At 39.2% G+C, this 26,997-nt stretch overlaps 1 protein-coding gene across 4 annotated transcripts in view; it reads right to left on the reverse strand.

Moving 5' to 3' along the window:
• The window catches only part of col4a6 (collagen, type IV, alpha 6), a 116,568-nt gene that overhangs the window by 39,680 nt on the left and 49,891 nt on the right, over positions 1–26,997 (reverse strand). For all 4 annotated transcript variants that reach the window (XM_038731704.1, XM_038731703.1, XM_038731701.1 and 1 more), the window contains exons 4-6: positions 22,761–22,838; positions 688–822; positions 362–406 (exon numbers count right to left, since the gene is read on the reverse strand). In XM_038731704.1, the coding sequence (XP_038587632.1) occupies positions 362–406; positions 688–822; positions 22,761–22,838 (258 nt within the window). The remainder of the gene's footprint in view (positions 1–361; positions 407–687; positions 823–22,760; positions 22,839–26,997) is intronic.

Below are 26,997 nucleotides of genomic sequence, written 5' to 3' on the forward strand. Positions count from 1 at the left end.
GTGGGTTTGACTTCTGTTGACAACAAAATCAACAGCTCTGCTCACTCTAAAGGGCATCAAAGGATCCATTATATTTAATTTAATCACTTTCCAAAGAAATAATATCTGACCTGTCTGGTTGTTTGTAACTTTACACTGCTCAGATAGGAATATTAGTATTATGAAAAAAACCCTAACTACAGGATGGTAAATGAAATTTCTAATTTTGATTTAAGCAGTTAGATTATCTATTGAGACTAAAAGAAGAGGGTGAGGTAAAAATGCTAAAAAAAGAGGGGTACTCCGATGAAATCACCACATGATGTCACTTTTGAGAAACAACAGAGAAAAGTTGGACAATAATGTGCATGGTGTTACTTACAGGTACTCCATCATTTCCTTGGAACCCTGGCACGCCCATAGGCCCCTGTATCAGTAAAATCATCAATTATTGATTGTCACTTTAAATAGTTACACCTGGTGGTGAGAATACGTTACTGCATGCTTTAGGCAGACAGATCAGATTGATGTTGTTTGGCTGAATGTTTGTACAATTAGCTTATCATAAAATACAATTAAATCAATATTTCAAGTTAGATAATTATTATATTTGCTACATAGCGATATAATAAACAAGTATATGGTCCAAACTCCAATATCTTATTATAAAAACAATATATGACCCAGGGTAAGATCTATGACACCAACCTTGTCTCCTTTCTGGCCAGGTGGTCCTTTCAATCCAATATGACCCTTCTCTCCTTTAGGCCCTTGAGGCCCTGGGGACCCAGGTGGCCCTTCCGGTCCACTCACACCAACTTCACCGACAGGCCCTGGACGACCCTGAGAGAAGAGAGAAGACATGGGTCACTTTTCAAGTCAAGAAGAACAGGCAACATTCAGTGCATGAGTACATTAACTAATAGTAATAGTTCGTTCAATTTATTACTGTTAAGTAAAATTACGCCTCATGCTAGTGGCCATCAATCAATAATATGTTCAGGAAAACCTTTTATTAAACACAAAGAGAAAGAAGTCAAGGTTAGGTCACCTTTATTCAAAGAGTGAAAAATGTCACATTTGTCTCTGTACAACATAAAAAAAACCCTCTCTTCTTAGAGCCTCATCCAGGAAAAGAACACTCCTCTCCACTAAATAAATAGGTAGTTAAGTAAGTAGGTAAGAAAGCGAGTAAGTGAGTAGCCTAACTAAGAAGGTAAGTAGGTTGCCTAAGAAAGTTACTGAGTAACCTAAGTAGGTAAATAAGTTAGTAAGTAAGCAAGTATAGGTTAGTAAGTAAACAGCTAATAAAGTAAGTAGGTTAGTAGATAAGTGAGTGAGTAGCCTATGTAAGTAGTAGTTTTAACCTTCTTATTCAGCATTTAATAAATGGTTTATAAAACACTTTACTGTGTTCTTCCTTTTGTTTTACATCTCAGCATCAATCCTGAGACAGATTCAGTTCATAAAATAAATCTCAAAGTGAATCTGCACCTCAGTGTCTTGCTCTAGAGAACCTCAGCAGACCGATGAGTGATTTAAAGTCTCTCAATGAAGATGTGACCATCATAAGGAAGTGACCTGCATTTGACGCCTACAAGCCTCTTGCATTATCCCATTATCATCTTTATCTGATTATCTAAGTAAATACAATGTCTTCATTTCCACATCCTTCTTTCCCTCCTTTCATCAACATCTTCAGTTACACATCATCTACCTAATGGGGGAGTTTTCAAGCCAGGGGAAACACTTGCCAACACATTGCTGGGGAAGCCATTTTGCCTTTGTGTTATTGATTTGATGGTTATGTTTACATGTGACGGGAACAAGTCAGGGCGGGACACCCAGCTGCGTGTTGTTTTTTTCTCAAGGAGTGATGTTAACACGTGAATGTGCCTCACAATCCTAAACCTCAGAGGGATAGTGAAGTGCTTTATGTGGGCATGCAGTGGCATGTGATCTCAGACGGTGGTCTGGTTGAAGAACTGCTACTGTACAATTTGGTTTTGAAATCACAGGTTTAACCAGTTTAACTAGAAAATCTTACTTATGCTAACATAAGGGTTTTCGTGTATTTAGAGAAAAAAAAGAATTGTAAAGCTTTTATGTTAATATGACTGCATTTGTGCTGCAGGCTGCACTACCAAATTCAACCACATGATGTCAGTATAAAAACAAAGAAACAACATCAGCCAGTTAGATGAATGAATAGGCAAAAGGAAGGAGTTTGTTAAGATAAACACACACACATTCACACTTCAGGTTCACCACTGACAACCTGCCATTAGTTTATATTTTAAGCAGTAGGCTATCACAGGGTAGGGAGAGAGGAGACAGATGGAGGGAAGCAAGGGACAGATGTTTGGTTTCAGGTCAAAGAAAAGTCAAAGGATTTCATTTTCAGAGCAAATAACTAAGACAGGATGGTTTATTATTGTTTTCACAGAGTCAGTTAGATTAAAAAGACCTTGTTTCATTAACATGCAAACGGGGGCTTTCTGTTACTTTTGGGTAAGTGTATATTAGATCAGAAATTGAAGATATTAGCAATTTTGTTTCATGACCACACAGCAGGGAAATGTGCTCATAAATTCATTCATAAAGACGTCACATAACAATGTTAACTGGGGAAGTGCTGCAGATGTGCATTTAACATTTATGAGACATTTATAGATACATTTATAGAGCTGAGAGATGCGCGTTAATGCATGCATGGATGCATGTATGTGACTGCATAATCTTGAGGATGTTTCTGAATCCTTACTACCACCTTCTTATCTCTGATGTATCTTTAACTCCTAATGTAACCTAATTTAGCAACGCTTTTAAATCACAAGGTACTGTATAAAGGAGGTGAGCTTAAAAAAGTCCTTGGTATTTAGTTTCCAAACCCAAAACAGAAATGTATGCACACATAATTACATTCACACAGTACAGTTCATGGCACACACACACACACACATCAACAGAGGTTGCACACCCTTCATTACACACAAAGTAAAGATTCACATACCCCTCTATTAGTTCTGTGCACACACACACACAATACAAAAAGGAAGATAATTTTCTACTCCACACCTGGTCCTATTCATATGTAACTGCTCTGCCTGCACACACAAAACCATTTAGCTATAGTGTTAACTCTGAAAGAACAAATCTAACATCAGGGGACATCACGGAGAAGGTCAAATACCAGGTAGAACCAATCTTTAGCGTTAGTTTTAGCCTGCGGGGAGTACAAGACGGATGGATTTATAGCATCCGGACCATTTAGATAAGGATCACACAAAGGTATACTGTAAATACCTTCATGTGACTGTCTAAACTTTTTGTTTTGTTCTGTATGACAAAGCATGGGACACTTGTGAAGCGTGTAATCTGTCAACCAGGTCATTCATTTACAGTTTGATTCACAAATTACCCTGGTAATGTTCACAAATAAAAGTAGTTAGAATTAGAAAGCATGATTTTAAATACCACACGTCAAGAAAAGTGACAATAAAATGACTCCAGGCACTGCTGTCCACAGATTAGGCTCAGGCTACAGCGCTATTCAATGTATGGGAAAATGACTTTCAACAGGTGCAGGAGACCTGGTTGCTCGCCATAAAATAGAAAAGGAATGAAAGAAATAATTTATAAAAATGGGTAGGTCAAATCAAGCAATCTGATTGGTTCATAGTAGTGATGTAATGAGCGTATACAACAGGTATGGGGTACGGGAACTTAATATCAACCAATCATTCAAAAAGGGCAAACAATAAGTGAGTAGAGGTGTCAAGACTTTACAACATTTAAAGAACCTTTACTGTATGATTCTGAAGGTAATAAATTAAAACCCAGACTGCACAGCATTCTGGGATAAACTAATAATTTAGTAATACATATGAACTCGACATGAAGTCGCTCTATGCCAAATCACAGGCATACAGGTAGTTCCTGTTCATTTACTGCACTTGGCTTTTAAAGTGACAACGATCCTGGATTAACCTTGACCACACTGTGTGTGTAGTTGAGTTTCAGCTAGGCTTCCAGCCCACGTGGCCTCAGGGCAGGCAGGTAACAGTAATGACAGGGCTGTGCCAGGTGAAGGCAGCCTGCCGGAGCTGTCTGGCTCACAGCTTGCAATCACACCTGGTTTCACCCAGGGAAAATATGCAGGGGTCCCACTTTCTCTCACGCCTCGCCTTCCCGCCATCACGTTTTCTTTTAAACCCTTTAGTTTGACTTCAGTTTTTTCTTTGTGCTCTGTCACTCTGTCCCACCCTTCGTTTTATCGCACATTTAAAGTGCTAAGGTCTAAAAAAGTCCTCCTCCAACCTGCTCAGGTCTATCTGTGTTCATGCAACAGCATTTGATAATTTGTTCTGTCCTTCTGGTATCTATTTTTCAGGTCACAGGGGTCACTTTCAAAGGCTGTGTCTGCCTACTGTTATGTAAAAGGTGAGAGGTGAATTGTGAGTTAAGGTTGAAGAATGGTTTGGTCTCAGTGTCCAGCATGCACTGAATAACTTTAATAATAATAATAATAAAATAATTTTGTTGTTCTTACCAGGCCCGGATCACTTAACTGTGGACACATGGCTATATTGGGACTTTCTGAAAAGATGATAAATGTCAGAAACGTTTACTAAAATCTTATCCTTCTAAGAAGAATCTCTTTCGTGATCAGCTGCAAGCGAGTGTCTTAGAGTGTTTGAAAGAGGAAGGCAGCATCTCTGTTTATTCCCTAACAAGGCATGGATTTAAAAAAAAAAAATGCAGTCTGCAGAGGAGCAGATCACAAAGACTGAGGAGAGAAGAGTGGAGAGCAGAGATTTAAAAAAAAAAAAAAAAGGGATCAAAGGAAACAAAAAAAGGGGAAAACACAGAACCACCCCCCAACCCCCCAAAAACATGATGCTGCTCTTAAAATTACTACAAGATGGCGAGCTACCATTCACAGGTCATTTCCCCTTCAGTGACCTTTGTGACTATGTTTGTTATGACTTTATTAAGTAAGTCAGCCAACAGTGCAGCATTTTAAATAGTGAGAATGAAATGTTTTTTATTACAGACTCATCACGTGAAACCCTGCTATCATCATCACTTTTTTATTATCAAAGCGTCTGTATAGCTTCTTATCCTTCAGGTTTATTTCATATGTTTTGGCCACTAGGTGGCAGAATAACTCCAGAACAAGCTGACTGATACACATCCCTGACATATTATCATATCTATGAAGTTGTTAGCAGCATTACACAACATTAGCATTAATTTGGAGTAGAGATGAATACAAATATTCACTCTCCTTTTGTCCGTTTTGGACTCCACCATTTCCTGAAGGAAATGATCTGGTTCTTAAGAAGGTGGAAGTTTAAAAAGTTTGACTCGATGTACAGTAGCTGCTAAATTAGCCAGGTTGCCGTTTGCTGCTGGGTAGATAGTTTACAGTGTTTGTTTGACTCAATCATACGTTAACTGTGCAGTAAAACCAAAACAACGTGCTAAAAGAGGCTACAAAGCTCTGTAGTTGCAGAGTGATGATGCTCTGTGAGTTTGTCACTATGAGCAACCCTTTTCAAATCACACACAATAAAAAGTGGAGTTTTTATTTTTAAGACTCTAAACATTTAGTTTCACCTCTACTTTGTAAAGTGATTAAGATTAGGATTTATTATTTTGGTTAACACTACAAAATGGTTATGGTTAAATGTTTTAATTTTTTTTGCCCTGGTCCACATCTGGTGTGCACACATTATACAAATAATGTACTTTGCGTTTTATAAACATAGAGAAAAATTTTATCAGAGATCAGTCTATCCCCCTGAGCCAGAGTCTCCCCGAGTCCCGACACCCTTGCCAGTTGGCATCCCTGTCTGTTTTCATGCCAGCCCGTCGGGTCTCTGCAACGGCTCTTCCAGACCTTCCATCCTCATCCCCTTCCAGCAGACTGGTCAGTTTGTAGGCCCAAATCCCCTCCAGCACAAAAGGCACAATGGAGCCTATTCGGGGCCACTAAGCTCTCTGGACTTACTGCTCCCACTGGGCCTACCTCACTTCCTGATAGAGGAGAGTGCTTGGACAGACAGATTCTAGCCGCCGCGCATGTGAAAACCAGGGTGCGTGTGTGCTGTCCATGAACGCACACGCACATACAAACACGAACACACACCCTCGGGCCCTCTGAGGATTTATCAGGGCGCATTGTTTTGAGCACCGACTGCGCTAGGGGGAAGATTTTAGCTGTCACACCGCATGCTCACTGGGGGACGGTGATGAGAGCCACATGGGGCGCGGGGGGGGTCAACGTTGGGTCTTCGGGTGCAAGTTTAATCAGCAGGGCAGTCTGATAACCCAATTACAGTTTGATCCACATGCAAACACACGCATGAGTCGGCAGAACCTCAAACGCCCTCGACAAAAAGGCAAATGGCTACAAAAAGTGCTCAAAGAACGGGACTTTTGATGCCGTTGGAGATGAAACAACTGAAAACACTAACTAAAAAGTCAGCAGCTCCCACACACGCCTACACACACAAACAAGAGAAAGAGGGAAATCCTCGCTAGATGGGAATGTTTAGGTTGTGTCATCTTTTTTTCCCCCCTATCCCCTCCAGCGATCAGACAGCGAACCCAAACACCTTCATTTATCTCAGACATGTTGGTCCTGCTCAGGATGAGTGATGATACAGTGACCAAAGACGGGGCAGACAGAGAGAAAGAGAGAGACAAACAGACAGAGAGAGAGGGAGTATACGGGTGTCTACTGAACTTCTCAGAGAGCATATAAATAAAATCACACCTGTGTTTGATTTGGTTAGATTTGTTCATTTTGGCTGTTTAAGTTCATGTGATCAAATGAAAGTCATATGTCGATTGTTTATCGACAGAGTTTTGGTGTCATTCTGCCTCTTTAAATTAAGTGTAAATCATGACCTTTTTCATCACCTTTTCCGATGTTCACTTCATTTACACGTGAAGAAACATCTAAATTTGGGCATTGCTCCATATGAGTCTTGTCTATAATGTTCTTTTCTTCCACAGACCACGTTTTTTCTGCCTGCATGGTCCCTGAGAGTGATTCCCACCACTCTTCTGTACCTCTGACTCGTCTGTTTGTGGTGACGGCCGACGTTAAACAAACAACCTGTTCTCTCTTTTCATCCAGGTGCTTACCCCTCCAATAAAACCCCCATTAGCGGTCAGCGGGCGCTGCTATCCCACGGTGATGATGTAATATAGTTGTGGTGTTTTCTCAGCTGTCGAACGGGAAGTGCGCTACAGTACGAGGAGGAAACTCAAGGGCAAAAGACAGCTATAATGCTTTTTGGTCTTTTTGTTATTTGAATGCATAACATCATTAGCCTTAAGTGAAACAAAAAAAAAAAAACATTTCTCCAACAAAGAGCCGACATTTCCCACGAAAAGGTGCTCCGGATGAGCTGTCAGGAATGCCATAAATATAACACACAGGTCTTTTACTCCACAGTCTTAGAAACTTTAACTAAATGGTGTAATTGGTGCTGAAACAAAAAGTTAGCCTGAGGCAACAACAACCTCTGAGTGCAAACAGCAGATGTAATTAGCACGTAGGGCTCGTTTAAACCTTAAAGACCATATACAGATGTGAATGTTGAGGAAACGATGTTCAGCAACGGCTCAAAAATCAACTACTATACTCACTTACGAGTTGTTTGGCAATTCATGTTTTGTCGTTGTTTCTTGGTGATGCTGCAGGATCTCACTAGGCTGCTGCGGTGAGTAATAAAGATGGAATTTTGTCTTTTGTTGAGGGAACCAGACACATCCGTTACACCCTGTTTCAAGATATCATCTTGATTTTCAGCTCCAGACAATTTGTTTTGGGGAGTTTAAGATAGAAAAATAGCATCAGTTAAAGCATCTCTAAAAAAGAGGGAGAGCAGTTGGAGAGTTAAGAGATAGAGAGTGGTGAAAGAAGAATCCCATATGGAGCAAAAAGATCACAGGGGCGTCGGGAGGAAATACTGTAAGTGATGAATGAATCACTTTGTATCATTCAGAACAAAACACAGCAGATGTGGGAACATGCAGATGGAAAGATATGAAGACGTCTGTGTATTTTTAGGTCTTAGCCAACTCTCAAGTGATACTATTAGCTTCTCTTCACACAAGTTATCAGTATGGAATGATTGCTCTATGCAATATATTGCCAGTGCTGATCTTTTAATTTATTACAATTAATTGGTGGCCATGTCTTCTATGTTTTTTTTACTTTTGATCTTTTATTTTGGTACATTTTCATTAATTAATCCACCACTGATTATATTACTGTTTTATGATTTGTCAACACATTCTCATCCCAGGGCGTCAATTACTGATGCTGTGAGAAAGCCTGACAAAACATCTGGATTTGATGCACAAGGTGGAACCAAACCTACTCGTTAGGGTTAGGAGAAGATTGTGGTTTGGGTTGAAATATGCATATTTTGTGACATAACTTACAACTCAATGGCGGATGGGTTACTTTGGAGTTATTTGAAAGCCAAGGGGGGCCTTGTTCAAATACAGACACTGTCAGGCTTTCTCAAAGTGTCGGTATTTGACACTGAATTGCATGCACCTACAAAAAACGTATGTTTAAAAATGATACAATATTCTTTGTGGGGTTCATCAATGATGATAAATGATTTCTCAAATATATTTTATGAACGTTTAGAGTCATCAGTATTTTGTTACACTTTGTTACACTTTTGTTACACAGCAAAAACGTGCAAAAAAAGTGCACAATTTTCTGCATAAGTGCAGAAAATTAAGAAAAGAAAATGCTAATTTATGTACTGTTATGTGAATGTCAGGAGTTTGTGTCCACTCGCATCTTGCCATAGATTTTATATGCCTAAAATCCGCTACATTAGGTTTGAACACACCTTAAGTATTTCATAAATTTGGAGTTTTAACATTCAGAGGTAAATGTTTAAAGCTGGGACTATAAGAACAAAATCCAGATTGCTGATCTACAAACATCAGAGTTGGTCTCAGTCGTCTAAAATCTCATCGGGGTCGAACCCTAGTTTACAAAGAACGCTGAAGTCTGTTGACAGCAGAGATAGACGAGAACGTGAAAAAGGACAAACCAAACCAACAACAACAACATTAAGATTCCATTGATCAGGAATGTGAAATTATGTGCTGAGCAAAACCTCCTGGTTTCCACACAGCTTCACCTCTCTGTTTATAACAGGGGAAGAGACGTGGCCAGGTTTTCATGTCGACATGACGAGAACTGAAGTGGGTATGTGTGTGTGATGACGAGCTCCATCCAGCTGTGTTTAGCCAGCTAGGGATTGAGATTCCCTCAGAGTTTGTTAATACTTCTCTAATATGTGTATTTTCTGTATTAGTGTGTGTGTGTGTCTGCAGTGTGGGACTCTCCTCCTCGAATTATCTCCTCTCTGCTCCTGTGTGTGTGTCTGCAGCTGGACTCCCTCCTGATACAATCTGACGTCTTCCCAGCCAGCAGGTGAGGCCACTCCGACTACATACTGAGGGTCCAGTGATGTCTCCCTGTATTCACTTGTATTCAGTAAGATTCAAGAAATACCACACACTCACAAACATAACTGCACAAGTATTTTCGTCCTGGTTAAAGGTGATTGAGTGTCTGCATGTTATGTCACTGTAGCGAGCTTGGCCAAACAAAATAACGTCATAAATCATAGTTTGGATTTGTGTTAACTATGCATTTGTGTGTGTAAATAACTGTGACAAAATCATCCCATCAAATTACAAGAGCCTATAAAATCAGTAATAACCAGTTCTGCACATACCTTCACTTTGAATAAGTGTGTGCGTGTGTGTGTGATAGAGAGAGAAATTAGATCACCCAGAAAGTGTCTAATTCCTGCTCCGTGCAGAAAAGACAGCAGAGAAGAGAAACCAATGAGACTTTCCCGCTAACATTTATCCACCTAATTAACTTTTTGTCATTTACTTTCATTTGGTATGATGAGTTTGGTTTGAGATCGTAACAAGATTAAACAAGTAAGAACGTCACCTTAATGATTAAACAAAAAATGTGACTCTACATTACGAAGTAAACTACAAATTACACAACATGTTTCTGGTTATATAATTGTAGTTTTGTATTAATACGGCTTAATTCATATCTAACATATTATGCACCTTGATATTATTCCTCAAGTATATAACAACATCTTGGTGCAGGCTGGAAGTTTTTAATAAGGTTATTACACTAGATTGGTCTGTGTCTGTAAGTTTGTCCATCTGTACAGTTTCTGATGAGAAACCTTATCAATAATATTTGATCATCACTCGGGCAGCAGCAGGGCCTGAGCTGTAAAAGCGACGGTAAGCTGTCGTTTACCAGCTTAAAATCGCGACATAATTAGAAAAAAAAACTCAACTTCAGGTTCACTTGCTAGCTTTTTCTGTAGCTTTCAATTGAATCTAACATCTCAGGAGATGGAGTTTCCTCAGTTTTCATTGGGAAGAAAGAGCTAGTAAATGGACCTTGAGTTATGACCAGTTTGGTCACTGTCACACTGTACCTATTTGAAACCAAACCATACATACATTGAAACAAAACAACAGCTGACTTTGTTTTTCACATAAAAAACAGCATCAAATATGTTTGGGGTTGTTTTGGACCACAGTGAGTGACGTGCACAGCCTACAGTAACTCAGTGCAACTCCCTGTAATGTCAATCTTGTCACAATCCTGTCCTGAGGTGCTCTGTGTTATATTATTTTGTCCATGCGTTCTCTGTGTTTTGATTTTGGTTTCTCTGTGTCTGGGTTTTGGTTTCATGTCTTAGTGTTACTCCTGTGGCCTGTGCTACGAAGAGAGTTCAACCTACTCGGGGTTATCAGGCAAACTCAGGGTTGATAAACTCTGACTGCCTACACTGGAGTTAAACGGTACTATGAAGGTGGATAAGATGTTGGTTAGTTGAGTCCGTGTTAACCCCGTGTTAACTTAATTGGAATTGTAAATTTCACACTTTCATCTAGGATTTGTTTTCTCAGTTATTAACCCCGACCCTGGCTCCCTGTTTTTGGACACGTAAAATAATCTAAATATGTAAAAACACTGAGGAGAATTAATTATAGACTACAGATGGGCAACATCTAAGAAAGTATCCCGTTAATTAATTAAGATTCCTCTCTAAAATCACAGAGGCTGCAGAGCTCGCTGTCAGAACGTAATGCTGTTGTGTTCAGAATAACTTCATTTCAACCGCAGTGGAACAAATCAGGATGAAATCTAAACATATTTTATGAAGTGGTGTGTATTAATATCCTACTTCTCATCATTAACGCTGAGTAGGCCTACAGATGTGCTGTGTAGTCCACGAGCAGGGTAACCTCGAGTTAACCATGAACAAAACCTGCTCGGAGCAGTTTAAAAAAATGCAGACCTCAGTGTTACCCGAGGTCTGTTGCCTCGGGTAACACCTATACACCTTTCGTAGTACGGGTTAACTGGGAAGTTACACCCGACATCACAAAGTTACTCCTGAAGTTACCTGGACAGGCCACTTACCCCGCTTCGTAGTACAGGCCAGTGATCTGTTTACTTCTGCGTTGGTTGTTATTTTTGCCTGCTCTGTGTTCTCTTATTAGTTCAGTCTGTTCTCCCTGCTACGTCTGTAGTCTGTCAGTATGATTAGGTTTTAGTCTGTTGCATGTTTCTTCTCTTGTGTCAGTTGCCTGTGTCTTATGTTCAGTTCTGTTCATGTTTGGATCTGTGCCGGCCTAGTTCTTGTCGTATTGTTATTATCTGGTGTTTGCTTCATGCTCGGTTTCTGTCTACCTGTCAAGCGTTATTGTAATCTCTGCCTGATTAGTTGTTCATTGGTTTATGATCATTCTGTGTTAGTATCCATTACCTTGGTTATGTTTGTTTCCCCAGTTGCCGCTCTGACTGCATGTCAAGGTTATGTCTGTTCCCCCAGGTATCCCTCTGCATCCCTGCCTCTCTGTTTTCCCCCTGCTGTCTCTCTGCCTCGTTAGTCCTGATCCCGGTCACCTGTGTAGCTCCCGCCCGTGCTCGTTATTCCCTGTGTGTATAGATGTTTGCCGTGTGTCTTCAGTCTTTGTCTGGTCATTGTAGCTTGTCGCGCTCTGTCTTGTGTGTTGCCCTCTGCTCGTTTTGTGTGGATTTGGATTTTGGATTTCCTTTGGATCGCTTGTTTTGTTCGGACAGTTTGTTATTTTGGATTCTTGAATTCTACCGCTTGTAAGTGTGTACGCCTCAAGTTTCTTTAATAAACCTCTGAATTGTACCTGCTTTGCTTGAGTCCTCCATTTGGGTCCATCAACCTACACACCCCCATGACAAATCTATTATTAAATTATACATTAGGGTTGCACACAATTAACTTCCTGAGAAAATTCCCAGAAGCTTTAACTCCTTTTAGAAGTTCCTAAAGCAGCCATCTGAGGGCAGTAGTGTGCACTGATGATGCAGCGACCGGTCTTGGATACAGAAGCTCTACCTTTAATTTGAATTTGTTCTTCTACTGTTGTCTGTTTTGTTGTTCATAGTTTTTACGTTAAACCAAACAGGAAACAACCTTAGTGACAACATTTTATGTGCCTTTTTTTTGCTTCTTCTTTACTTCTGATAGTTCACCTTTACCTTCATATGTGGTGATAAAATAAAATTATGGGATTCAAAGCCATCAAAGATCCACGTGGGTGAAAGAAGCTGAGAGTGATGAGAAAGGAGAGATGGCGGAAAAGGTTGAGAAAGGGATAAAGAGAGGGTGTGAAAGCACCTTGAAGACTGTACACACACACACAGCTCCCTATCTCTGAGTCTGTGATCCTGGAGCCCCTGGTCCTCTGGTCTACGGTGGACTTGGCTGTGACCTTTGCTAGACTAAAGGCCGTGTCTGGTGAGTGGATGAGCCGTCTATGAGTGTCAGGTGTGTGTGTTTAAGACAGTAGGCAGAGAAGATCAAAGCTAAATTGCATCCTTCCATCACTTCAGCTCAGACTGACAGACAAAGAAATGGTTTTTTGTTTGTCAAGACATTTTGGACAAAAGGAGGCAAAATGGCTGCTCTACCGAGTGTGTGTGCGTGTGTGTGTGTGTGTATGTGTGTGTGTTAAGATGAAGCCTAAACAAAGACCACCACCATTTTAAGACACCCGCTTAAAAGGAGGGAGAGCCTGATAAAATGCCATACAGGGGCCCCAGGAGTGTGTGCGTGTGAAGGGAAATGTTGTGTGTGATGTGGTCGACAGGACACTACTGATAAGACTTTCTTGTACATTAGTGTGGTCTGTAGGTACACCGCCATAAGTGTCACACACACACACAGAAACATAAAAGTTACCACATGCATTACTCCTAAAATACATTCACACACATACAAGCGCTCACTCAGCAAAACCCAGACAAGCTTAATAATCACAAACCCAACACATTAGAGAACGCATGGGGGGAGAGAGAGAGAGGGAGGGAGAGAGAGGGGTGGGAGATTTATTGAAAGACAGGAAAGTGGCCATGCATTAATGGTTAAACAGCAGAGGAGCCTATATGTCAGTGGAAGGGCACCTTATAGAGTACTTCATCATGATTTCTTGCACATAGGGCCACCCACTTCATGTTTTGTCTGAAATAGGGGCATCGAATAGAGCACTTTTGAACATTTTTTTTTCTTGTTGGGGAAATCCAAGTTCGCTTCTTGAGCCATAGCTTGAAAAAACAAAACAGTTTTAGTCTTCATTTCCTTTCTGCTTTAGGGTTAGAGTACAAACACAAATTTACAATATTCAGAATATCCAAGATCAAAGTTGACATTTATGAGAAAAACACTTGGATATTCCGTGAAATTATAAAAGTCATGGATTTACAAGAACAAAAACTCTTGTGCTTGTGTTATTACAGTCACTGTACTGTATTAAAAGCAGGGTTTGCAGATGTCGTCACAAACAAGCTACTTTTACCAACCAGTATTATGAGATTTTACTTCCTTCTGTTCAAAGTTCAAAAGTATAAAAAACCTGGAGTGAACGGCAGACATTTTATAAATGACTCAGATGTAACACATGCTTTTAAGTGGCTTTGTTGCAGTCCCTCATATTTGCCTGTCTCGAAGCTTCATCTCTTTTCTGCACTGACTCTAAACTTGTAGTAATAATATTAACAGAAAACTTTAATCTTGGAAATACAGTTTTTTCTTAGATTATACTTTCTCAGAAGTTTTTGGGGACCTCAATATGCCGCCGTATGTTTATCACTATTACTTTCATAGAAAAAAAGACAACCATTTTGTCCATGTGACTTTACTCTTTTCCCTTTCTTAGGGATTACTCTTGAACATTTTGGTCTGCCTTTCTCTTCTTCTGTCTCTTCCTCCGTCTGCTTTGACATAAAAGGAATTTTGCCAACCTGGCGCTCTCTCTCTTTTCCTCTCTACCTGCTTCAGGATTAAAGTGGAGGAATTCAGGGATGGAGAGATGCATTCTTTCATGGAGAGGCCCCCACAGAGGGGTGAGGGTTTCATCGCTCGTTTTCTTATCTTCCTTTCCCACCAAGACACACAACCACTATCTCTTTACCCTCATCGTATTTTAAAAGGGGCGTCTGTTGAACTCTCTCTTTTCCTCTCTATTCATCCTTTATTCCTGCTTCCCCTTTGTTGTCTGTGTGAGTGTCTTGTCTTTTCCCTCTTTCAGCTAACAATGTTTCTTCCCTTATCACACAGATTGTGTAAAATGTAGACCATGAATCACTTAGTAAGTCAAGAACAATTTTTTATAACTGATTCATTCTAACTTAGTTGGGGTTTTTTCATGTGAAGATTTGCTGCCTTTTTTCTGTTTTATATCTTTGTAAAGCGAAAGTCTTCGGATTTCGGCTCCAGGAAATGCTGACATTGAATTTTGTAAGACATTTTTTTAGATTTACTGATAAATTAAAATTAAATAAAAGACAACCAACAGATGTAGTTGAGCCAACTTTTATTTTGTCTGGCAAAAGTCAACTAGCATCAACTAGTTAATTTAAAAAGTAGTCTAGTGGCATTTTTTAAATTTCAACTTTGCGCTCAAATCCATACATCTACTCTAAAAGTAGAAATACCATACCATACTAAAATTACTCCATTACAATCATGAATTCAAAATGCTCCTTAAGAAAAAAAAAAAGTATTATAAACAAAATGTACTTAAAGTATCAAAAGTAAAAGTACTATGTATTATGGAGAATGTATGTATGCAGAAAGTATTTTTATTGAATATTATATTTTTCTGGAATACATGTAAAACATGTTGTTTTTAATCAATGTGGAGCCAATTTTAGATACTTTATATAAAACTGAGTAGATTAGTGGTCTCATCATATCATATAAGTGTATCATGAGTTTTCTTTTATATTAAAATAACTTTTAACTATGAGTTTCAAATAATGTTAATGAAGTAAAAAGTAAAATTTTTACCTTTGAAATTTAGTATAGAAGTATAGAGTAGCATAAAGATGGAAATAGTAAGTATGTCTGAATAGTACTGGAGTAAATGTACTTTGTTACACTCCACCACTGGTAAATCAACACATCTCCCATGGTCGAAGTGGAAAATCAGGTTAGTGAACTTTAAATTCTTACCAGGTGCCCTTTCCTGTGCTGGAATAAAGATACCTGGCCCCAGGTGTGTGTCAGTTTGTGGTAATTTGATTTAACTAAACATTATTTAGAAACCTGCACCATGTGAGCACAACATAAACTCACCTAATGAAACTGGACTTGGCTGTAGATGAGATAATAATCTAGGAGCTGCCTCAGTTGTGTTGTCCTTCCTTTCAGTTGGGGGGATCCTTGCTTAAGCCACCCACTAATAACTGTATTTCACAGATTGAAGATGTTATCAGCGGTGAAGAACTTCACTCCAGCATGACACAGAAAATGTTGAGCGACCCTGCTGGCAACAAAATCAGGAAGGCCTCTCTCCGTCTCTCTGTTTCTGATTGACACAGATGGGGTTCTGGCATAATTAAATAAAGCACATCCTTCCCGACTCCTTTGCAGCTTACGAGCTCCAGTGTGTTGACCTAACCACACACACACACACACACACACACACACACACACGCAAACCATCCTGCCATCCCCAACACTGACCTCTGACCCAGGAGGGTTTACCCAGTGACACCGGATGTTATTGGATCTAATGGATCCAATATGACACAAGCTTTGAAACACTTGTGCTCTGTGTTTTCTCTCAGTCTCAGGAGTTTTAAAACTGAAGCCCTTTGGCAATTAATAATGAAAACTAACTAAAACCAACACACACCATCTGGATTGATAAGTTGATAAGAGGTGTGTTTGTTCCTCCTGTTATTACCAGATGTTGGTTTTCATGTCACATTTATTGACTGTATAGGAAAAATTCCCAGTTCATATTTTTATGTCTTGACATGCCAGACCTGACCTCCTCTTCTGTTAGTAATAACAATGTTCCAGTGTGTGTAACGCCCTCCAGAGTCATTGGCACAGATGTGGGTAGACAATGGAAATATGAAGAATTGTTTTTTATGACTCCAATTTTTTTCCAAGCTTCACATTGGTTTTTCAGTGACAATCTGCTGATTAAAGGCACTATATGCAGTTTTTCAATGAAATCACTTATCAATAAATCACTTTTTTACTGCCTATTTGTCAACGCACTGTAACCTCATTTAGAAATTAAGCACACGGCCACTCTTCTGCTTCTTATGTGAATGAATCAGGTCGGGTTCAGAATGTTATATAAATGATATAAGGTGTGTTGCTTGAGGTGAGCTCAAAGATGACTGCACCCACTACATTTAATGTTGCTATTTGCTATTGAGTTTGTTCTGATTCAGAAAACAGACAATTATGAGTGAGCAAGCCATGTAAATAAAAACATTTTTTCATTGCGTTTTCATTATCCAACAGTTTTACTTCCTCTTGTGTAAAATATCCTCACAGAAACAATAACTGTACTTGCATAGCAGACTAGGTATGTTTCTATTAAATCCTATGATTGATTTCTTTAAGAGAGGAACTTCTGAGAAACCCTATCCTCGGTCATGGCTGACCCCGTCCTCTGACAGGCAGCAAATTCCCCCTGAGGAATCAGCAGAAACAAAATCATACGTGACAACATTTAACCTCTGTCAGTTAAACTCTGTCAAGCTGGAGTAGTGATTCATCTCATTACTTGTGTTGTTTTATTTTATTTAGTAAAAGGTGCCAAGGTTTCTTGCAGATACAGCTCCTGCATGATGTAACATAATTTATGTCTATGTGCACTTGAATGATCTTTTGAAGTCATACAGGAGACACTGACACAACTGAACATACCAAGAGACAATCGCATGAGAATATTTATCTCATGAAAGGAATGTCTCCTCTGATATTTTCCTATCTTTTATCTCAGAAGGAGCAGCGGCTGCGTTTGCAGTGATGCCATAATATGGGGTCTTTATGTTTATAGACTGCAAATTACACGTTACAGCAGTTTTTAAGGGAACAAAGCTGCAGATGGAAGAGATCTGAACTTTCACTCACTTTTAAATGGAAGGAAAAAGTTTTATAAAAGATCAAAATGATGTTTATAGGGGAACTTTTGTCACATATCTATTACTGTAAGGTTTAGGACAACTGTTTTTACCACGATATAATTTAATATAATTAATTTTAATTAATGATACCTAAACTCAGATAAGCAGCAGAAATGGATGGACATATTAACCAATTAAAAAAGATTAATTCATTTAATTATTAAACTTTTTGTCAAAATGACAAAATGACACAATGACCGTTTTTCAGACAACTGAAAAATTCAATGCTTTTCAGGACTTTTATACCCTGAGTAAAATCCATAACAATGAACTTACAATTATGTGCCAGAAATACGTTTATATCTTGTTTTCTGCCCGATTAATCCTCCGGTGATCCGTTAAATCCATCCTGTGATCCATTGGAGGACCCCCAGCTTGGGAACCACTGGATTAGGTGATTGACAAAAAAAGTTAATAGTGAATCATTTAAGTCATTTATCAAGCATTTGCTTGTTCTAACCTCTAAACTGTGATTTCTGCTGCTTTTCTGTTTCATACTATTGTTAAAAATGAAAAATGTTAAGGTTTTAAGACTGTTTGTTGGACGTCACCTTGGGCTCAGGGAACTTGTGGTAGGAACCTTTTAACCTATTTTTTTTTTGACATTTTTCAGAGTGATGATAGGTAGATTAATGGATTATGGATTTAACTGCTGCAGCAAAAATTATAATTAGTGATCCTTGTAGAGAAATTCTTTCAACACCAGCTTAATAGCTCATTTAAGTGTAGGGATTCACTTCTAAATTTGCTTTGCATCACATACCACCAATCTACCATGAACTCTTGCTTCCACCAGCCATCTTTATAATGTGGAGTGTAAACAGGATCTTGTTTTTAACTGAATTCATGTTTATCCTTCTCTGAAATAGAGGCTGACATTTTTTTCCAGGAATCCTGTGGGTCACGGGATGGGAGTCAGTTTCACTTTTCCTCATATGACTGGTATGAGACAACAATCAATCAATGAAAATCCTCTGCTCTGAAACTAAGAACCACACTTAATTCCCATGTTTTAAAAGAACCAGCTCCTTATCTCGGAGTGAAAAAGGGAAACCATTCAGGATCAAGCCCTGCATCCCTGTTGTGCACAAACACAGACACTAAACTACTTTCCACTTGTGAACTTCAGGGCTGCTAATAGCAATGATCGAGAACACACCTCACCTCACCAGCCCATAAGTACAAAAGTAAAACTGAAAAAAAAAAACACATACAAATAAGCACCTTACTACTTAAACAGCTCTCACCAATAACAGGTAAAGAAGGTAATATAGCTGCGGCTGTGACATTTAGGCCTAACAGGAGGCCTGTACAGAGGTACGTGCTATTACCTGAGCTATATCATTTACCTGCAGGTACCTGTGTGTAATGTGGCGGCCGTCACTATGTTATTTATCTAAACTGGCGAACAGTAGGCAGGCGGTAAGTGTAGGCTTCTGTGTCAGACAGTAATTGTTGTTTGGATACAGGCTGAAAGAGACCGAGCTACAGTGTGTAGCTTAAAGTTAGTCTGGTTTTTAGCCAGAGGTGAATGTAGGAGCAGAAAATAGTTTTCTTCTTACACTTATAATCTTTTATGCAAGTACTTATAAGAGTGCTATTTTTCTCCTTTTATTATGTCTTATATATTGTTTTACATCTTCTTATTCCAGTCTGTCCACATGTGTGGGATTTATGTCAGGGATGTGGGGTTGTTGATTGTTTTCCTCACTAGCTGTTCTTCTCCTTCCTTGACTAGGACCAGTCAAGGACCTTTTGTTCCCCAAAACATAGATGCTCAGACTGTGTAAATGATCATGCAATTGTTTGCTCTGGGCCAGACGTTAGTGACTGTCTTAGGAGACAGAACCTCTGGTCCAGCTGATTTTGTTGTAGTACTTCTATGTTTATTCTCTTTTGTTAAATAAATTCTTCAAAGACAACGGTTTGTTGTAACTCAATTATTTGCTTAACCTCTCACCAGGAATACAATTTCCACGACAGTGAACACACACAAAGAGCTCTCAGCTTGATTTTCCAAATGATTCACATAAACGCATCAATGGTACATGGTTACGTTTCAATTTTTGTTTGACATCAGCATAAAACCAAAAGGAAGTAGAGGAAGACAAGAAGATGTGAGTTAGCATGAGCAACGGTGAGCAAAGAGATAATCCAAAAAAAAACACAGTCTGAACATTTCATGGCAGAATGCTGTAAGGTTTTGCATTAAAAAATACCACCTTTTAGCTCAAAATGATGGCATTAAAGGACGTAATTTCCACTGGGGATGGGGAGAACATGTCCCCTTCACTTTTCAAAATCTGGTTCAGCTCTCCTTATTGAAATGATCTTCAACATTTGGATTTACAGGCGACAATTTGTAATTGTATGGTTGCAATTGAAAGCAACAGAACATCATTCCGAGTGAAGGCAGCAAAGGATGCTGTCCATCTGCTCAGTCCCGCAAACAATTTAGTATTTTGTTACAATTTATTTCATTTTATCTTTTTATTGTGATTAGAAAAAAATCTGAGCTGAGACTAAAAATCTCAGTCTCAGCTTTTTTAGACTTATGGAAGCACATAGGTTGATTTATTGTGTTATTTGCAACATTAATATACATTTCTGTGAATAAATAATATTCCAACATCAGAACTATCCCCTTGAATACTGTCTTATATTGAAATTTAATCATAAAATTTGTAAAATTAACAATAGAAAGTACGAAAGTAGAAAATATAACAAAATTTACGAATCTAAAAAAACAAATATTAAAATCTAAATATAAGGTAGTGTGGATATGTAACGTATTTTACAGTATTACCAGTAGTGTCATGATAGTAGTAGTGAATTAAACACTGAAAGTAATAATGAGTATTCATAGAGCTGATTAATTGTACATTAATATAGTGTTTCTCTATTTTATTTTATTCTTTGAAAACAATTGAAGCTTCTAAAACAGCATTAAAACCACAGGGTGATGCTAGAACTTTCCACTTAAATCTGCAGGACGCTAATGATAATGAAATTTAATTTTACGTTGGTCGGCCGCTCCTAAAGGCAGCGAGTGGCACGAGTTCGACTGAGGGCATTGCCTGCAGCTGTAGTGCAAAGTTATACTTTCACCCTCATCATTATCAGCAGTGGCCGACTCTGACTGACCAACATCAAATATATATTTTCAGATTTTTCCAAAGTCAACCGCTTTTGTAATTCTCCTTTGGTGTCAAAGCCCCTGAGTCTCAAGCTCTGTCTGTCTTCTCATAACATCAAGAGAAACCCTTCCACTTACAGCCTTCACTCGTCCGACCTGATAAAGCTGAAGCATGTTTAGAGGCTTGTTAATGTCCAGGAATTCATATAAAGCCAGCAGGTTTATATTGACATATAAAGCGTCCACAAAACCTTCCTCTTAACTGTCACATGTCATAAATCAGAAAGTAGAGCTGCTCTTAAGTGTAAACAGCTGACATGTGTATGTTTATACTGGAATAAGTGTGTATGTAAAGCTTAAAATATTGAAAGAATGTGCATCCATTCAAATCACTTGAAACTCTGTCAACACTTGTTTGGATATTATTGGTAACAGATGAATGTTGATGTTAATTTTATGGTAGCAATGACAAGAAAATGAGTTCCTCGCCTAAAGACACCTCGCCTTTTTGTGGGTGTCTGATCCCTCGCCTGCAGAACTCACAATACAGTCTATTCTTTATTTAAAGACTGTTGAAACATGTGTTACACAAACTAACATGGCGCTCACTTTGATATGTGTGTCAAATACTGATAATGTCTGTTGGTGTTAATGTGTGGAGCTGTGTGATGGAAGGAGATAGCAATTAAAATTGGGAAGCCCCGATGTTATCGCTCCTTAATGATGTGAAGACAATTTTTCCCGCAAATGAAATTCTCAAAACAAACTGGAACTTATTCAATTGGAATAAATGTACTTCTCACAAACTAAACACTGTTTTGTCGGCTTCTTGTTGCCAAATAAGAAAATTAACTTTTAGCTTATCAACCTGGTCTGTGCAATAGACCAAAAAAAAACCCAGCAGACTGCAGGTAATCTTCCATAATTTAATTATATCTATAAAATTTGGTGCAAAGGTTCAAGAGTGTTTGACCGAAATGGAATTATGGATGATGGATTAATGCATGTAGAGGAGAAGGGCGATGGTGGAAGAAGGATGTTGTCTGAGAGGGTGGGCAGAGACTCAGTGGGGTACTGTCTCGGAAGTGTTTTCACCAGAGCTTATTTCAAGCCCCCCAGATCGTACCTAGATGAGACATGAGAGAGCTGTGCCCTGATTGAATTGGAAGGGATGAGGGAAGCAGGGATGAGGGAAGAGAGGATGAGTGAATGTGTGTAGGGATGAAAGGATGAAGGGAAGGGAAAGAGAGTGTGGGTCGAGCGATCTGAAACAAGCGGGGCGGGCTGAGCAGAGCGGGTATATGTAGTTTTGACAGGTGATTGGAGGTGTGGTTGAGGTGTGGCCCCGCTCCCGAACCTAAGTTAACAAATTAACTTGATTTGTTGCATGATGGGGAGTTATTTCAAAGCTTTTATTATTAAAATAGATTATAGATGATTGATGGGACAATTTAAAGTCATTTTAGTTTTAGAAAAAGGTCAGGTTACTGGAAATATTAAGTGTATTAGTACACAACTTAAGTGTTAACGTTAAAATGCCTTAAACTGTTTACAAATGTTTTATTGGAAACAACATTTCATAATAATGACTAGAGTTTGTCATGGTGATATTAGATATTTTGTCTGTCTTTATTCAAATGATTATTTCTCTTGAATGATCTTATTTATTTCTTCACTTTGCACCGCCATATTAGCCTACCTCACAACCTCTACTTTTAAACTGCAAAGTAATATCATGGCGTTCACTAAATACTTGCTTATTACAAGTACTATTACTTTACTAACCATCTCAGTCTGACAGGTTCCCTAAGTATCATCATTCCTGACAGGAAATGTAACATCTATGTGTGTGTGTGTGTGTGTGTGTGTGTGTGTGTGTGTGTAGAAGAGGAGCTAAAATAGTGTTTTTATGATAACTAATAAAAACAGCTGAAAATGTTTATGTCTATTTCGGAAAAGGAAAACTACAATTATGCTCATGCAAATGAAGACGCTCTTTTGGGAAAAATTAGAAAAATGGGAATGGATTTATACAAGACAGCATCAGACAGATGAGACATGACTCACCCTACTGCCTTTCTCTGGGTTGCACCTGCATCCTCCGCTACAGTCCAGGCCTCCACACGGCTCGTCAGACTTGCTACCCTGCAGAAATAAAAAAAAAAAAGAGCCAAAGATTACAAACAACGCTTTGGAACATACATGTGGTGAATTGCTGTTTGAATATCCACTCATGTAGGAAAACTTAATCAGTCAACCTTTCCCTTCTTTTAAGCAAGACGCCTCAGCAGACTAATAACAGATTTAGCAGAATGCAACATGTGTGCGCCTGAAGTACAGCTGCAGAAGAGCAAGAGTCTTTGCTCAAATCTCTTCATGTGTAAAAGAAAGAGACAGAAAACAGAGGCAGAAGAGCGCTCAGGTAAAAAAACTCCATGACTCATGTGGATTTGAGGAATCCTAATAGCTGCATCAGTGAGCAATTTGAAAGAGGCAAAGGAAACTGGATTTAGGAAAGGATCAGAGCCAGTCAGTGCTGCTACTGGGTTTTTGATCTAATTATGTATCAAACATAACATTTACTATCAGGTATCCTTTTCGTGTTGTGTTTACAACCTTTATCTGCAATCCTTTCGCCTTACTTTTCCTGAGTTTTCTAATAGGGGACAGATGACTCAGTGTGTGACCGCGGGCCGTTTCCCTCCAGCTCTTTTTCCTTCGCCCCATTGATTAGTAACAGATACACAACCCAGCCTTAACCACAACCAGAGTCAAGCCTCTAAGCAAAGATTACAGCCGGTGATACCAGCAGCGGCCCCGGGGAAGCCCTTTCATAATGTCACCTGTGAGGCGTTTGTTTTCTTGCCAGTACAAGCAGGAGGCTTCATCCTTGAGGAGGATAAAAAGCTTTTTATAAGAATAAACTCTAATAACCTCTGTTCTTGACTGAGGGATACACAAAACTTAATAAAGTGGATGAATTAAATCAGGAAAAAATCTCGTGAATAATCCTTTACTGTGTGCAAAAATGGCATCGCACACAGAGGACAGAGGAGGAAAGAAGGCGGATGATGTTTACAGAGAAGTTGTTAATGCAGCCTTGTGCATCATTATAAAACGCTAGAGAATTAATTCATGAGCATAAAAGTATGTCTGTATTGTGCATGTATGCATGTAATTGGCTGTTTGAGAAAAACATATTGGCTTTTTCTGGAGCTTTAAACACATCTTACTGCTCACATGTCATGAAGAAGACAATTAATGGACCTTGAGTTAAGACTTGATTTGTCTAAATATTTGTATTTATAAGATGAAACAAAACGGCATTTTTATATTAGTATATTTTGTATTAATTAACAGCTATATCCCTCTGTTCTAACCTGCAACACATCTCCTTTAATAATTAGAATGATGGAGATTCCTCCCTTGTGATGGAGATAATGAAGCACTCGTACCATGAGTTAAGACTTTTTTGCCCAAATAGATACACTTGTGTAAGACGCATATTTGTTCTTGATAACAAAACGGCACATCCCAAAACAGATGCTGCAGAATTGCAAGGTTTTCCCCTTTGTACATCCCATTTTATCCACAATTAACATCTCAGAATCATTGTACACACCTTTTGTCGCATTTAAAAGTGAAGTGCAGATGAACCTTTTTGTGTTCAGAATGGCCGATCCTGAGATCTACAAAACACCACTTTTAGAGTTCATAAGCAGCACAGAGACAGCTCTTTTAAGCTGACGTTTGAGTGGCATAAGCTCATATATATGAGGCTCTTAAAACTTCAAAACATCAAATGCAATTTATTCTCTTCTTGGGTCTCTGGGTGGGAGGTGGTGGCCCACATGTTAGTTGTTTTTTTTTGTCTTCTATTTATCTGTGTATTTGTACATGTTAAATACTATGTGTGAATCTGAACTTTAAATAAATGCGCATTCTTCATATATTACACATAAATAATTAACACGCTTGAGTCCATAGTTTGGGGCTCTCTTTGGGGTCACACTCAGAGGTCATGGCAGGCATTTCAATGTGATTAGTGGATGAAAGGGTGTCGACTGGGGTGGAGAGACAAGGAGGGGATGAAGAAAGGGGAGGAGGGACACAAGAGTGTTGACGGGGCTGTGATGGAGGTTCAGGAGAAGGTGCTGGATGAGGAGAAAGTGTGAGGAGGTGAGAGTGTGCGGGGCACATTAGTTCATGTGACCACAGTCTGTGAGGGTTGACATCCACAATAATTGAGGTCAAGAACCCACCAGGATCAGCTGTGTCTAGTCGGGGTCTAATATAAGCTTCTAAAAGAAGCTGGGAAAGACTGGTGTGTACCCCATGTGAAGGCGTCTGAGAATTATTTAGTTAAAAACTCAACAACAAGTCAACAAGAGAGATATAACAACCCTGCACAGTACATTAATTTATGCTGCAAATGTCTTCAAGTCCAGTTGTGCTTGATTTTAACCTGTCCTGGCTGAATATTCAATAATTGGAGTTGAATTTTAATCCAGTCTTGAATCTGATTATCAAATTCAAATCTTTTTAAAGAGGTGGTATTATGGTTATTTTCAGGTTCGAAATCTTAATTAGGGGTTGTACCAGAACAGATTTACATGGTTTAATATTCAAAAAACAACAAAAACATTTTTCTCATACTGCACATTGCTGCAGCTCCTCTTTTCACCCTATACGCTCTGCTCTTGAGCTACAGAGTGATGCATCTTACTTGTACAAAATCTTTGTTGAGAGTTGCACATGCGCAGTTCCCAGGTAAGGACTACTAGCCAATCAGAAGCAGAGAAGGGCGGGTCGTAAGAAACAAGGTAGTGTGATCCAAATCAAAGCCGCTTCAGACTGAGACTGTAACCTAGCAGATGGTATAAGTTACTGACCACAACCACACAACATCATTGTTCCACATCTTACAATCAGGACTAAACGAATAGGACTAAATCTATGCTGCCTTCCCGAAAAATGCTACCATATCGCAAATTGATAGACTCGACTCTCAACTCTTTTCCGTTGCAGATAGTACCCAGAGAGAGTACGTAGCTTTTCGTCATAGCGACGCCACACACAACTGCCGCGATGTAATGTTCAATGCGACACACACACCAGCGATCCACACAGCTTTCTCTTGATTTAAGGTTAAAACGTTTCAACATTCCTCAGAATGTAAAGACAGATAAGCGGTATGAAAACCTTCCAGCTGTGTTTTCCTCTGCTGTTGTTGCTGCAGCGGTCTGTGTGACGGCGGGAGCAGAGGGCTCTGTGAGCGGGCGGCTGGCCGGACTCACACGCTCCTCCCGCGGGTTGGTACAGGCTTCCCCCGCAGCAACTTGTGGAGCTCCTCAACTCCGACAATATTCAAGCACATTTTTGTTCCGCCATCACTTCTCGTAAAACTGTCAATATTTGAAATCTACACAGCTGATATCTCACCTCAAAACTTCTCAGAAGTGGATTTAGTGATGAAATTCCATATAAAAACTGTAAAATATAAAACTTTCTGTTGCTGGCCTGTCTGGTGCACACAATGATGATGCAGTGAATAGTGAATATTCTCTCTGACCAGTCAGCAGTCTGTTGTGTTTTCACGTTACATTTTAGTATCCCTCAGCTCGCTTGGAACCTCGATGGAGGTGATATGAAAAAAAGTACCTGGAAGCAGGTACAGGTTCAACATTTCTACAATGGAAACCCAAACAAAAGCGAGTGGAGCCAAAGGGCCTCCGCTCAGACTAGCTTGGTTTGAGGGCGTGCCTGACCCCGCTAGCCGCTTGGCAAGCTTTATGATTTGTTTTCATTGTGACGTCACAAGTAAAGGAAGTGAAGGACTGGACTACAAACGAGCTGTTTTCAAGTGGTTTAGAGCAGAGTTTTCGATGGGAGATGGGAACTCCCTTTGGGCTGGACTTTGTGCTTTTTCACTTTGCAAACCTGTTACATGCACAAAAAAGTGATATAACTCAATAGAGGAGAGGGAAAAAGCCAAAAGGCATAATATCACCTCTTTAAATCTCTCATCAAATCTATTTACCGATACACTTATTAAAAGCTTACACTAGGAACGTCTAGATCCTAATTGTGTTGTTCAGTCATGCATCATTTACAAATCTGTGAGCGAACAACACGTTTCACATCATGGCTTCCTTACGTTCACATGACAAGCAACACATTTAAATCCTTTTAATGCTTATTATAGCAGCAGATTTAGCCAATTATAGATCATTTATTTAGACTTTTGACTGATACTTAACCCATTAAGGCCGACATGTTCTTACCTTTTATGGCAAACATGTTA

Source organism: Micropterus salmoides, unplaced genomic scaffold (genome assembly GCF_014851395.1).
Source record: "Micropterus salmoides isolate LMB-PRFRI ecotype aquatic unplaced genomic scaffold, ASM1485139v1 Ms_hic_scaffold_2, whole genome shotgun sequence".
In the NCBI taxonomy this organism is placed as follows: domain Eukaryota; kingdom Metazoa; phylum Chordata; class Actinopteri; order Centrarchiformes; family Centrarchidae; genus Micropterus; species Micropterus salmoides.